This window comes from Pongo abelii, chromosome 13 (assembly GCF_028885655.2).
Source record: "Pongo abelii isolate AG06213 chromosome 13, NHGRI_mPonAbe1-v2.0_pri, whole genome shotgun sequence".
Taxonomy (NCBI): domain Eukaryota; kingdom Metazoa; phylum Chordata; class Mammalia; order Primates; family Hominidae; genus Pongo; species Pongo abelii.
In genome coordinates, this window is record NC_071998.2 from 121316316 (window position 1) to 121331018 (window position 14703).

Sequence of the window (14703 nt, forward strand, 5' to 3'; positions counted from 1 at the left end):
TTTTTTTTTTTTTTGAGATGGAGTCTTCCTCTGTTGCCCAGGCTGGAGTGTAGTGGCGCGATCTTGGCTCACTGCAACCTCTGCCTCCTGGGTTCAAGCGATTCTCCTGCGTCAGCCTCCTGAATAGCTGGGATTACAGGCGCCCGCCACCATGCCCGGCTGATTTTTGTATTTTTAGTAGAGATGGGGTTTCACCATCTTGACCAGGCTGGTCTCAAACTCTTGACCTCGTGATCCACCTGCCTTGGCCTCCCAAAGTGCTAGGATTACAGGTGTGAGCCACTGCACCCAGCCAAGAACACATATCTCTTATGCAGATGCTCTTTGGATTAAAACTCAATGGTGAGGGAGCTTGAAGAAACTTTTTAAAAAAAAAAAAGAAAAAAAGGGCTGGGTGCGGTGGCTCACACCTGTAAGCCCAGCACATTGGGAGACCCAGGCAGGTGGATCACTTGAGGTCAGGAGTTCAAGACCAGTCTGGCCAACATGGTGAAACACCCTCTCTACTAAAAATACAAAAATTAGCCAGGCATGGTTGCACAAGCCTGTAATCCCAGCTACTTGGGAGGCTGATGCAGTAGAATCGCTTGAACCTGGGAGGTGGAGATTGCAGTGAGCTGAGATTGAGCCACTGCACTCCAGCCTGAGCGACAGAGTGAGACTGTCTCAAAAAATAATAATAATAATAATAAAGAGAGAAAAAGAAAACTAAATGTTTCTAAATCAAAATCATCTAGCACTTTAACAGGCCTTAAAACAATATCCACAAACCAATTCAACTACAACTACACAACAAGAAATCATTAAGGACTTTGCATGCCACTTCAAGTTCAAGCTTAGTTCTACCAAGAACTTTTAAATATATTCTATAAAAACATAAATTTCTTAGATAATCTCATCATTAAAGATGTAAGGAGATCCAAAGTACTTTTAAAAAAAAATAGAAATGGGGTCTCACTATGTTGCCCAGGCTGGTCTTGAACTTTTTGGGCTCACACGATCCTCCCTCATCGGCCTCCCAAAGTGCTGGGATTGCAGGCATGAGCCACCACGCCTGGCCCCAAAGCACTTTTTTCTTTTTTTGAGAAGGAGTCTCACTCTGTCACCCAGGCTAGAGTGCAGTGACACAATCTCAGCTCACTGCAACCTCCACCTACCGGGTTCAAGCAATTCTCGTGCCTCACCCTCCCAAGTAGCTGGGATTACAGGCGCCTGCCACCATGCCCCACTAATTTTTGTATTTTTAGTAGAGGCGGGGTTTCACCATGTTGGCCAGGCAGGTCTCGAACTCCTGACCTCAGGCAATCCGCCCACCTCTGCCTCCCAAACTGCTGGGATTACAGGCGTGAGCCACTGCACCCGGCCCAAATACTTTTAAAATACTATTCCACAGGACCCCTCAACACATTACGGGAGGGAGTGTGAATTAGTACAAGCACCTTGGAAATGGCTGAACCCTATCCACCAAAGCTAAGCATATGAGTAGCCTGTGACCTTGCAATTAGACGCCTACGTAGATCCTAGGAAACGTGTTCAGATACACACAAAAAGCCTTGTACAATAATGCTTGCTGGAGCGCTACTCATTATAGCCTAAATTGGAAACAACCAATCACGTAGTCAGTAGAACGGATGAGTTCTGGTGCATTCACAGACCAAAACACTCAACAGCAATGAAAATAAGCAGACTCTCACCACATGCTACCACATGGTAAATCTCACAAACGTAATATAGAACAAAAGGAGCCAGATACACAAGAATGCATACCAAATGATTCCACTCATGTAACGTTCAAAAGTGGGCACTACTAATCCTTGAGGTTAGAAGTCAGGAGAGTGGTTACCGCTGAGGGGAGAGTGGGGAGCTGGAGGGGACCAGGGGGCCTTTCAGGCTGGTCTTTCTGTTTCTTGACCTGGGTGCCTGGTTACATGAGTGTGTTCACACTGTCAAAATTCATGGAGCTGTACACTTATGATTTGTGTACTTCTCTGTACATATGTTATTAATATATTTCAATAAAAAATTTACTGAAAAACAAGCTGCTCTAAAACTCAGCAAATACCTTGTTGAAAAAAAACTGGGCCTTAAAGCAGTAATTTAGTTTTTATTTTTAATGTTCTATGAAAATTAATTTTCTGTATGAAAAACAATCACTTCTATTGAAATATTACCTTACATAAAAGGAAAAATATTTAAAATATACATTTATACTATAAAATGAGAATATATGTTATCCTTACAACATTTTGCAGTTAACAAATAACCTTTTTCAATATCAACTTACCTGAGTTGCTTTGCATAGCTGAGTTCAATCTCTGTCCTTTCTTTCACAAACTTGATATATTTCTCAAGAATATCAATTCCCCACTGTGTGTGTTTTTCTAAGTTGTCAAACTGATCCTGTTAAAATAAACCAAGAGAGAAGTTATGGTCTTTCCCTGTGATTAACATAATTTGAATGAATAATTCTCTTAACAACATACTACTACATACAAAGTAGTACTAATATTTTCCATGATTATACTTGGGGTGCTTTTTTGTTGAGCCATTTTAAATCAACATTACCAAATTTGGTTTGAAAACTGCCTGGAGTACTGAACTCTGACCTATTCATTCATATTTCCTATTCCTTTTAGAAACATAGTTTTTAGATATAACTGATGTCTCAGTGCAAAGAAAAATGTCATTCCCAGACGCCAAAAACCAACAGGTGAAACACACACAAATGCAGCCACACACGGTTTGCACCTTAACTGTTATCTCTGGGTAATCATTCAAAACAGCTGAATCTGAGCCGAGGACCTGGGGAAGAAGTGTTACAAAATTTTGCTTTCTTCAAATGATTAAAATAAAACACATGGATTTTATTCTTTCAAACATACACCAAACCCACATTGTGAGCCAGGAACAGTGCCTGGAGCTGGGGAACCAAAATGAACAAAAATACAGCCTGAGTTTGCATTGTGCCTTGGGGTTTCTGGTCTGGAAGAATGAGAGGGAGCCTGGGTAACATAGAACCCATCTCTACAAAAAAAATTTTAAAAATTAGCCGGGCATGGTGTTGTACCATTGCACCTATACTCTATACTCTATACTCTATACTCTAGCCTGGGTATAAGAGCATGACTCTGTCCTCCCAAATAAAGAATGAGAGGGGACAGGTATTCTAGCAACAGCTAATGCAAAGACATGGCGATATCCAGGAATCGGGTGAATTTGTCTTTGAGTGCAAGGTGGAGGTGGGTGGGGCAGAAGGGAAGTGGAGTTGGTGAGTGATGAAACTAGACACAGCTCAGAGCTAGATCACCCAAGGCCTTGAAGGATGAGCTTAGGAGTTTAGACTCTCCAGCAGGCACAAGAGGACTTGGAAGAGGAAGCCAGGAAATGGCTCCAACAGTCTAGATGAGACAAAATAGGCACTGAAGGGAAGAATTCTAGGGACATTTAACAAACACAATCAACTAGTGTGTGAGTGGCCGATTGGATGTGGAGGCTGGGAAGGGTGTGAGGGGGAGGGAGGATTCCAGAGTGACTTTCAGGTTCTGCTTCCCGGAATTAAACAGAAGATCCAGATAAGAAAGAGCTACAGTTTGGGGTGAAAATTAAATGTCGTTTTGACATGTTGAATGAGGGACTGGCATGTCCAGAAAAGAGCTGGAAACACATAAGGATTTAGAACTCGAGAAGGGCAGCAAGTGAGTAGGTGGATCTGAAGCAACAGCCGAGGATCAGAACAGCAAAGATGACAGCAAGGATGCACTGAATTAGCAAAGAGGGCCTGGCCCAGGAAGCAGAGCCCAGAAAGGACTAAGGGGGCGAGCCAGAGAGGGCATGAGCACATCACAGGGAAGAGAGAATTTCAGTGGAAGTGGAATTCTCCATGGAAAATTTGCTGCCTCCTGAGAGGTAACAGTCATAAATGAGGGTTCTAGCCCCAGCAAAGGGATTTCACAGAGACAGGCCCCCAAATGTTTCAAGTTTTAGTCATTTGCCTGTAAGACGCAGCTATAATCTAATTTCCTAATTTCACAAATCAGTCATGAGGATCATGCGAAATGGGGAAGTGCCAAGTCAAATATAAAAATATAAAGCTAGTGTTTAATCCTACGCTTGTATAATCTAACAGTATACATTCAGTGTCTTACTTCAGACTGTTTTTTGTTTGTTGGTTGGCTTGTTTTGAGACAGAGTCATGCTCTTTTCCCCAGGCTGGAGTGCAGTAGTGCGATCTCAGCTTGCTGCTGCCTCCCAGACTCAAGTGATCCTCCCACTTCAGCCTCCTGAGTAACTGGGACTATTGGCACCCGCCACCATGCTTTCGCTAATTTTTGTATTTTTTGTAGAGAGGAGGTCTCACTAGTATGCCCAGGCTGGTCTTGAATTCCTGGGCTCAAGTGATCCTCCTGCCTTGGCTTCCCAAAGTGCTGGGATTACAAGTGTGAGCCACTGTCTCCGGCCGGCCTGTTTTTTTTTAAAACCACTTTATTGAGGTATGACTGAGATTTTGGCCAGGTGAGGTGGCTCACGCCTGTAATTCCAGCACTTTGGGAGGCCAAGGCGGGTGGATCACTTGAGGACAGGAGTTCGAGACCAGCCTGGACAACATGGTGAAATCCCATCTCTACTAAAAATACAAAAGTAGCCGGGCATCATGGCAGACACCTGTAATCCCAGCTACTCGGGAGTCTGAGGGAGGCAGGAGAATTGTTTGAACCCGGGAGGCAGAGGTTGCCGTGAGCCAAGATCACGCCATTGCACTCCAGCATGGGTGACAGAATGAGACTATGTCTCAAAAAATTAAATACAAACTAATAAAAAAAATCAGTGCAAAATGTTTGTCTTTATGACTAATAATTTTTAATATTTAAAGTTGACTCTTGGTCCTCAATAATATATATTCCACAAACCCCTAGATTTCAGTTTAAGAAACACTAGATTATGTTATCTATAAAGTCAAGGGTCATCAAGTAAGCTAATAGTGTAAACGAGACTGAAGATCAACTTAAACTACTTGAGAGAACAAATATACACACAACTCAAGCTATGATTACAAATCATTCTTACAAATTGAGAGCATGACTTCATCAAAGCCCTCTGCTTATCAGTAACCCTTTGTGGATCTAGTTTCACAGTAATCGTATTTATTCTTAAAATGATTAACAATTATCAGGGCATCATGGCACATGTCTGTAGTCCCAGCTACTAGGGAGGCTAAGGCAGGAGGATCACTTGAGCCCAGGAGTTCGCGGCTGCAGTGAGTCATGATCAGGCTACTGCACTCTAGCCTGAGCATCAAAGCAAGACCCTGTCTCAAAAAACAAAAACCAAAAACATAAACACCCTTTCCTTTATTTAAAAGCCCTCTCCCGGCTGGGCGCGGTGGCTCACATTCAAAATTCCAGCACTTTGGGAGGCCATGGTGGGCAGATCACTTGAGGTCAGGAGTTTGAGACTAGCCTGGCCAACACAGTCATCTTTACTAAACCTCATCTCTACTAAAAATACAAAAATTAGCCAGGCATGGGGGCATGCACCTGTAATCCAAGCTACTCAGGAGGCTGAGGCAGGAGAATCCACTGAACTCAGGAGACGGAGGTTGCAGTGAGCCGAGACTGTAGCACTGCACTCCAGCCTGGGCGAAAGACAGAGACTCTGTCTCAAAAAAAAAAAAAAAAAAAAATGGCCGGGTGCAGTGGCTCACGCCTGTAATCCCAGCACTTTGGGAGGCCGAGGCAGGAGGATCAAGAGTTTGAGACCTGAGGTCAGGAGTCTGAGACCAGCCTGGCCAACATGGTAAAACCCTGTCTCTACTAAAAATACAAAATTAGCTGGGCGTGGTGGCACACACCTATAATCCCAGCTACTTGGGAGGCTGAGGCAGGAGAATCACTCAAGCCCAGGAGGCGGAGGTTGCAGTGAGCCAAGATGGGGCCATTGCACTCCAGCCTGGTCAAAACGAGCAAAACTCCATCTCAAAAACCAAACCAAACCAAAAAAAAAGCCCTCTCCCTGTATGATTTCCCATCATCTCCAAAGCCTTGATTGTTTTCAGCAGTCATAGGTGCCACCTTGAAAACTTGCTAAGAGGATATGCTCTTAGGTTTCATTCTTGGCCTATTAACAGCCTGAATACAGATTTTCCCCCACCATATCACTTTGCATTCAAACTGATGTATACTATACAAAGCAACAGCTTTCGATACCAAAGCCCTTAAAAACAACAGAAAAAGCCCATCTACATTTGAATTGAGTCCACTTTAAAAATTACTGGCCTCAGTCCAACAATATGTTTTCCATAAAGTTATCTGTATTCAGGACCATTCTACAAGCTATAATAAAGCGTTTACCAAGATGACAGAGCCCAAATAAGATAGAAGATCTTAATAATAAAAACCTTACTCAGTAACAAATGAGCTGGTGCTTGTTTGTGACTATAGCAGAGTTCTTTTGATGCTCTATGAAACCTGAGGATGCCCCCACGCTCTTGCTATCACATGAATTGCTGCAGCACTGACTTGACAGCAGCTAGAAGAAAATTCAAGACAGATGAAAAACTAATCAACCCACTTACATTCTTGACTAAAATGTGGAAAAGTTAATGGAAAAAAAAAATCCAAATCTTAAAAGGACTCTTTTGTGAACAAATATTATAAACGGTTCTTTAAAAACAGCCTTTGCTACTTTGGGGATGGTGTCATCAAAAATGTATCCCTTCCTGCCTGATGTCACATCACAGTGGTTCTGGGGACCCCTTTGCCCTCCTAAAAATCATTGAGAACCAGCCAGCCACGGTGGCTCATGCCTATAATCCCAGCATTTTGCGAGGCCGAGGTAGGTGGATCACTTGAGAACAGGAGTTCAAGACCAGCCTGGCCAACATGGTGAAACCTCATCTCTACAAAATAAAAACAAAAAGTAGCCAGGCATGGTGGCACACACCTGTAGTTCCAGCTACTTGGGAGGCTAAGGCACGAGAATCACTTGAACCTGGGAGGGAGAGGTTGCAGTGAGTGGAGATCGTGCCACTGCACTCCAGCCTGGGGCGACAGAGTGAGTGAGACTCTGTCTCAAAAAAAAAAAAAAAAATCATTGAGAATCCCAAAGAGCTTTTGTGTGAGTGAGTTACATCTATCAATATTTACTCAATCAGAAATTTAAAATGGAGAGATTTTTAAAGGTATTTATTCATTTTAAAAGAAAAACCCATTACCACTACATGTTAATGGAAAGAGCATGTTTTTATTTTTTAAAACTGTGCTTTCCAAAACAAAACAGTAAGAAGAATGGCACCGTGTTACATTTTTGCAAATCTCTTTAATGTCTGGCTTAATAGAAGACAGCTGGATTATGACAGAGGCTTCTGCATTCAATCTATTACGATTCTGTACTTTGGTTGAAATATGTGAAAAAAACACAACTTCATACAGATATGTAGCTAGAAAACAAAGGACACTTCAAGGCCCTTTTTAGATCAGTGCAGACATTCTCCTTTGATACCACACCAAACTTGACAAATCATAGCTTCTCAAAGGCTAGTTGCAATATGAAATCTGAAACCATAGAGATGCAGTTTCCAACTCAGCCACAGTAAGATCCACTGGTCCACCTTACATTTTGAATGGATCTTTTACCTGTATATGATCATGTAAATTACTCATTGATCATTTAGAAAATATTATCTCAGCCGGGCATGGTGGCCCACACCTGTAATCCCAGCACTTCAGGAGGTGGAAGTGGGCGGGTCGTCCAAGGTTAGGAGTTGGAGACCAGCCTGGCTAACATGGTGAAACCCCGTCTCTACTAAAAATACAAAAATTAGCTGGGTGTGGTGGCGGGCACCTGTAATCCCAGCTACTCGGGAGGCTGAGGCAGGAGAATTGCTTGAACCCGGGAAGGGGAGGTTGCAGATCTCGGCTGAGCTGAGATTACGCCACAGCACTCTAGCCTGGGTGATGGAGCGAGACTCCATCTCAAAAACAAAAGAAAAAAGAAAAAAAGAAAATATTATATCATTGATATATGCAGATCTTCCAACTGTTGAAACATTTCTTGTAAAATTTTTTTTGGAATCACATTTGTTTATATCAGTACCAATCTCATCTTTTCTGATGAGTCTTTAATATTTGGAAGCTGTCAAACTCACAGTGGAAAAACAATTTCCCCAAGTTCTAATTTTCACTTTAAAGCTAGAATTTTATCATTGGCAACAAACATTGCCAGCTGTTTCCCTGAAGTGACAGCCTCACTTCATTTATTTTTGAGAAAATGTTTGCCAAATACTCAAAAGTTTGTCTGTTGATCATTCTTTGAAGTAAAAATGGTGTTCATGAAAAAAGCAGCTAGTTCAACTTACAACTCAGGATCATGTATTTTAGTCTGCACTAAAATGCTTCTCATCTTACTATACATACTATTAAAAAGATGTATCTTCAAGGGTTTGAGATTTAGTAAAATGAATAATCTTCACTGTTTCATTAAGAACATTTTCAAGTAAAACTGAAATTTTTTAAAACAGCTAATGGTGGGCTGGGTGTGGTGGCTCACGCCTGTAATCCCAGCACTTTCGGAGGCCGAGGTGGGCGGATGACAAGGTCAGGAGCTTGAAATCAGCCTGGCCAACATGGTGAAACCCCATCTCTACTAAAAATACAAAAAATTAGCCGGGCATGGTGGTGGTCGTCTATAATAACAGCTACTCGGGAGACTGAGACAGGAGAATCGCTTGAACCCGGGAGGCAGAGGGTGCAATGAGTCCAGCCCAGGCGACAGTGCGAGACTCTATCTCAAAAAAAAAAAAAAAAAAAGCCAAACAGCTAATGGTGAAGAATATAGTAGTTACCAGTGCAATCTGGAGCCACAGCCTTGATTCAACTGATACTAAAGCATCAGTTTTACCCACCATTTCTTTTGTAACATTGGTGCAAATGTCAACACGGTTAAAAAGACAATCCTTATTAAAATAGTTTTGACCTTGTAAACTCCATGAGAAGGTTTCAGGAACCTCCAGCGGTCCAGGGACCACACTTTGAGAACCACTATCATATAACATATACACTAAAATTTCTATTTCAGGTTGGGTGTGGTGGCTCAGGCCTGTAATCCTAGCACTTTGGGAGGCTGAGGCAGGCGGCTCACCTGAGGTCAGGAGTTCGAGACCAGCCTGGCCAACACGGTGAAACCTCATCTCTACTAAAAATACAAAAATTTCTTCCTAGCCGGGCATGGTGGCTCACGGCTATAATCCCAGCACTTTGAGAGGCCAAAGCAGGCAGATCACCTGAGGTCAGGAGTTCAAGGCCAGCCTGGCCAACATGGTGAAACCCCATCTCTACAAAAATACAAAAAAAAATTAGCCAGGCATGATGGTGGGCACCTGTAATCCCAGCTACTCGGGAGGCTGAGGCGGGAGAATCATTTGAATCTTGGAGGCAGAGGTTGCAGTGAACTGAGATTGCGCCACTGCACTCCATCCTGGGCAGCAGAGTAAGACTTCTGCCTCAAAAAAAAAAAAAGAAAAAAAAAAAAAGCTGGGCATGGAGGCCCATGCCTGTAATCCTAGCTACTCGGGAGGCTGAGGCAGGAGAATCGCTTGAACCTGCGGAGGTTGCAGTGGCCGAGATCGCGCCATTGCACTCCAGACTAGGCAACAAAGCAAGACTCCATCTAAAAAAATAAATAAAATAAAATTTATATTTCAAAGTTGCATATTCTAAACATTAAGAAACTTAGGTAATAAACAACCTAATAGAAAATAATGTTTATTTTATAGGTGCATACTGTGTATACATACTGCTATAGGTTGGATGTCTGTCCCCCTCAAACTTCATGTTGAAATTTGATCCCCAATGTCAGAGGTGGGGCCTAATGGGAGGCCTTGGGTCATGGCGGCAGATCCTTCATGAATACCTTGGTGCCATCCTTGACGTAATGGGTGAGTTCTTGCTCTACGAGTCCTGGCCAGAGCCGGTTGTTAGAAAGAGCCCAGCACCTACCCCCTCTCTATTGCGCCCTCTCTGGCCATGTGACCTCTGCCATGCAGGCTCCTCTTTACCTTCTACTATGAATGGAGCAACCTGTGGCCCTTTCTGGATGCAGGTGCCTTATCTTGAACTTTTCCAGACATGAGAATTATAAGCCAAACAAATATTTTTTTCTTTATTAATTACCTAGCCTCGGACACTCCTGTATAAACACCACTAAACAGACTATAACCCATACTTTCAACTGTTCACTCTAAGATTGCCACGACAACTACAAATGGATGTTTCCAAGCTGTTGGTTACAACCTGATGGTACCTTTCAGGAACCTCGCTGAAGCACTCACCCAACATCACACTTCACCTTGACCTTACACTCCCCCTTGACCTTGACCTCACACTGCTCCTTGAATTCAAACCAACCAAAGGTATGTGCCAGGTGCTGTTAGCTATGAGATGCTGAATAAACTGAAGAGTTGAATGAAGAAAGTGTTATTGTGTTAATCAATATGCAATTGCCATATTTTACAATTATTTTCAGGTCTGGTTTTAGGTACTATACTCTGATTAAGTTACAATAAGCATGGGCTATGGCATTGGTTTGGGTCATTATATCTTCATAAGTTCAAAAAAAAAAAAATCTTGCCTTCACAAATCTGTAATAAAAACCCAAAAATAGGCTGGGCACATGTGGCTCACACCTGTAATCCCAGTACTTTGGGAGGCCGAGGCAGGCAGATCACGAGGTCAGGAGTTCAAGACCAGCCTGGCCAACATAGTGAAACCCCGCCTCTACTAAAAATACAAAAATTAGCTGGGTATGGTGGCACGCACCTGTAGTCCCAGCAGGAGAACTGCTTGAACCCAGGAGGCGGAGGTTGTGGAGCTGAGATCATGCCACTACACTCCACCCTGGGCAACAGAGTGAGACTCCGTCTCAAAAACAAAACCAAACCAAACCTAACAATTGGTGTTAAGACTGGTCTCTCTAGGTCAATGGATAATGACTATTCTTGCTTATTATTCAAGCAGTCGCTGGCTGGGCATGGTGACTTATGCCTGTAATCTCAGCAGTTAGGGAGGCTGAGGCCAGCGGATCACTTTAGGTCAGAAGTTCGAGACCTGCCTGGCCAACATGATGAAACCCTGTCTCTATTAAAACTACAAAAAAATGAGCCAGGAGTGGTGGTACACACCTGTAATCCCAGCTACTCGGGAGGCTGAGGCGGGAGAACCGCTTCAACCTGGGAAATGGAGGCTGCAGTTGAGCCGAGATTTCATTACTACACTCCAGCCTGGGCAACAGAGCGAGACTCTGTCTCAAAAAACAAAAACTAACAAAAAAGTAGTCTTGGCCAGGCACGGTGGCTCACGCCTGTAATTCCAGCACTTTGAGAGGCCGAGATGGGCGGATCACGAGGCCAGGAGATCAAGACCATCCTGGCTAACACGGTGAAACCCAGTCTCCACTAAAAATACAAAAAATTAGCCGGGCATGGAGGTGGGTGCCTGTAGTCCCAGCTACTCGGGAGGCTGAGGCAGGAGAATGGCGTGAATCCGGGAGGCGGAGCTTGCAGTGAGCGGAGATTGCACCTCTGCACTCCAGCCTGGGCGACAGAGTGAGACTCCACCTCAAAACAAAAAAAAAGTAGTCTTCTGTAACCTATTTTTTTTTTCAAATTATGCAAAAGAGTTGTCACAGGAACTACATTCAGAAAAGCTATTTACTTTGAGATGAGGAGACCCAAGTCATCCACAAGGAAGTTTTCCTCCAAAGTCTAGGTCAACTTTAATATGGTGTTTTCCTGTAATTAAAAAGCGTACTAAACCGGCTGGGCGCTGTGGCTCACGCCTGTAACCCCAACTACTCTGGAGGCTGAGGCAGGAGAATCGCTTGAATCTGGGACGTAAATGTTGCAGTGAGCCAAGATCGCACCACTGTACTCCAGCCTGGGTGATAGAGCAAGACTCCATCTCGAAAAAAAAAAAAAGTGTACTAAACCATCATTAATTCAAAATCCCTGGAATAAGCCAATCTAGTAAGAGACTAAGTTGCTAAAATTACCTATGTAAGTGGCACAGACTCCAGGAAAGGTGGTCCTGAGGCCAGTCCCCCTATACAAGCAAATCTCTCCTTCTGCAGTGAATTATTCACCCAGTGAAGGGAATGATCTCCTCCACACTACTGAGACTACTTTGGTCTGTGCTATCTAGACTGCTATTTTTGGATACTCCAGTTTTGGATAAATTCACCTTCCTGAGGACTTGGGCATTTTAAGAAGCAGGATTTAAATGGCTCTGTTTAAACAGAATCCCTTAGGATGATTTTACTAGCATTAGCTTCCTCAAACTGTGGAGGAAAATGTGTCAGAGGGTATATAGATTTACTCAAAGAGTAACTGTAAGAAAATATCCATTTAAAATGTTTTAAAAAATCAATTTGGTTCTGAATATTAAAGAAGTTGTACTTACAGAAACAGAAAGTTTTATAAAACTTTACAGGCCGGGTGTGGTGGCTCACGCCTATAATCCCAGCACTTTGGGAGGCTGAGGTGGGTGGATCACCTGAGGTCCGGAGTTCAAGACTAGCCTGGCCAACAGGGTGAAACCCTGTCTCTACTAAAAACACAAAAATTAGCCAGGCATGGTGGCAGGCACCTGTAGTCCCAGCTACTTGGGAGGCTGAAGCAGGAGAATCGCTTGAACCCAGGAGGTGGAGGTTGCAGTGAGACGAGATGGCGCCATTGCACTCCAGCCTGGGTGACAGAGTGAGACTGTCTCAAAAAAAAAAAAAAAAAAAAAAAAGCTGGGCATGATGGCCTGCACCTGTAATACCAGCTACTCAGGAGGCTGAGGCAGGAGAATCACTTGAACCAGGGAGGTGGAGGTTGCAGTGAGCTGAGATCGCGCCACTACACTCTAGCCTGGGTGACACAGCCAGACTCTGTCTCAAAAAAGAAAAAAAAAACTTTACAAACAAAAATGTGCCATCACAAATACCACCTGAAATTAACTTCTCGAGCTTTTAACAAAGATTTAAATTAATTTCCATAGACAAATTGAGACTTTTTTCTGTTTGTTTGTTGAGACGGAGTCTTGCTCTGTCACATAGGCTGGAGTGCAGTAGTGCGATCTCGGCTCACTGCGACCTCTGCCTCTCGGGTTCAAGCAATTCTCCTGCCTCAGCCTCCCAAGTAGCTGGGACTACAGACGCCTGCCACCATACCCAGCTAATTTTTTGTATTTTTAGTAGAGATAGGGTTTCACCATGTTAGCAAGGATGGTCTTGATCTCCTGACCTTGTGATCTGCCCACCTCAGCCTCCCAAAGTGCTGGGCTTACAGGCATGAGCCACTGTGCCCTGCCAAATTGAGAATATTAAAAGCAGAAATACTCGAATATATTTTTCAACCTAAAAGTGATGAAAAAGGATTACCCTAAGTAACTTCATTGTTTGCCCACAAAAAGAATAAATTAAATGTGAAAAGCGGAATTAAAAGGTTTATTTGTTTTTTTCCTTCCAAACACTACGGTGACTTAGGAATAGAAGGTTTATTTCAAGGATCACAGATACCTTATGTTTTGACAATAGGAGTAGATGCAGATTCCGCAAAATCATATATTCATCTGCTGTTTCTGAAACTGGTTTTTGAATTAGGGTGCTGTGCTCCCTGGGTTGATAATGTCTCCTATAGCAGGAGCCTGTGAGGTAACTGACAAAAAGGGGCTCCAACACCACAGTGCCCTAGTTGTACATTCAAGTTAATACAACAGATTTTAATTAGAAAGGAAAAGCACACAAAATGAAAGGTCTTACTGAATCCAAATCTCATTAAAATGCAATTCTACAACTTGCCATTAAAAACAGGTACAGGCTGGGTATGGTGGCTCACACCTGTAATCCTAGCACTTTGGGAGGCCAAGGCGGGTGGATCACTTGAGGTCAGCAGTCTGAGACCAGCCTGGCCAATATGGTGAAACCCCGTCTCTACTAAAAATACAAAAAAATCCATCCTGACCAACATGGTGAAACCCCGTCTCTACTAAAAATACAAAAATTAGCTGGGCGTGGTGGCACAGGCCTGTAGTCCCAGCTACTCCAGAGGCAGAGGCAGAGGCAGAGGCAGAGGCAGGAGAATCGCTTGAACCTGGGAGGCGGAAGTTGCAGTGAGCAGAGATTGTGCCACTGCACTCCAGCCTGGTGACAGAGTGAGGCTGTGTCTCAAAAAGAAACAAAACAAAAAAACTAGCCAAGCACGGTGGCGGGTGCCTGTAATCCCAGCTACTTGGGAGGCTGAGGCAGGAGAATCGCTTGAACCCGGGAGGCAGAGGTTGCAGTGAGACGAGATGGTGCCACTGCACTCTAGCCTGGGCGACAGAGGAAGACTTTGTCTCAAATAAGTAAATAAAATAAAAACAGGTACAAACTTAGGCTTAATTGTTATAATTAGTCATAAGTCTGTTTCTGTTGTAGAAATGAAAATACTACGTTCATGGCTCTTTCTAGTTGCATTCTAAACACAAGAGATAAGAACGTAAGCAAATATATGATAAAAATATATGTGTGGGTTAAAAAAATAAAACTTAGCTGAAGTTTAGGAGGCAGCTGCATATGGATGAAGTTAGTGATACAAAGAATGTGGAGGCCGGGTGCAGTGGCTCATGCCTATAATCCCAGCACTTTGGGAGGCTGAGGAAGGAGGATCATTTGGGCCCAGGAGTTTGA

At 43.4% G+C, this 14703-nt stretch overlaps 1 protein-coding gene across 22 annotated transcripts in view; it reads right to left on the reverse strand.

The window, feature by feature from the left end:
• FNBP1 (formin binding protein 1) overlaps positions 1-14703 on the reverse strand; it is a 156482-nt gene that overhangs the window by 103561 nt on the left and 38218 nt on the right. For all 22 annotated transcript variants that reach the window (XM_003777475.5, XM_063714086.1, XM_063714093.1 and 19 more), the window contains exon 2: positions 2285-2400. In XM_003777475.5, coding sequence (XP_003777523.2) covers positions 2285-2400 — 116 coding nt within the window. The remainder of the gene's footprint in view (positions 1-2284; positions 2401-14703) is intronic.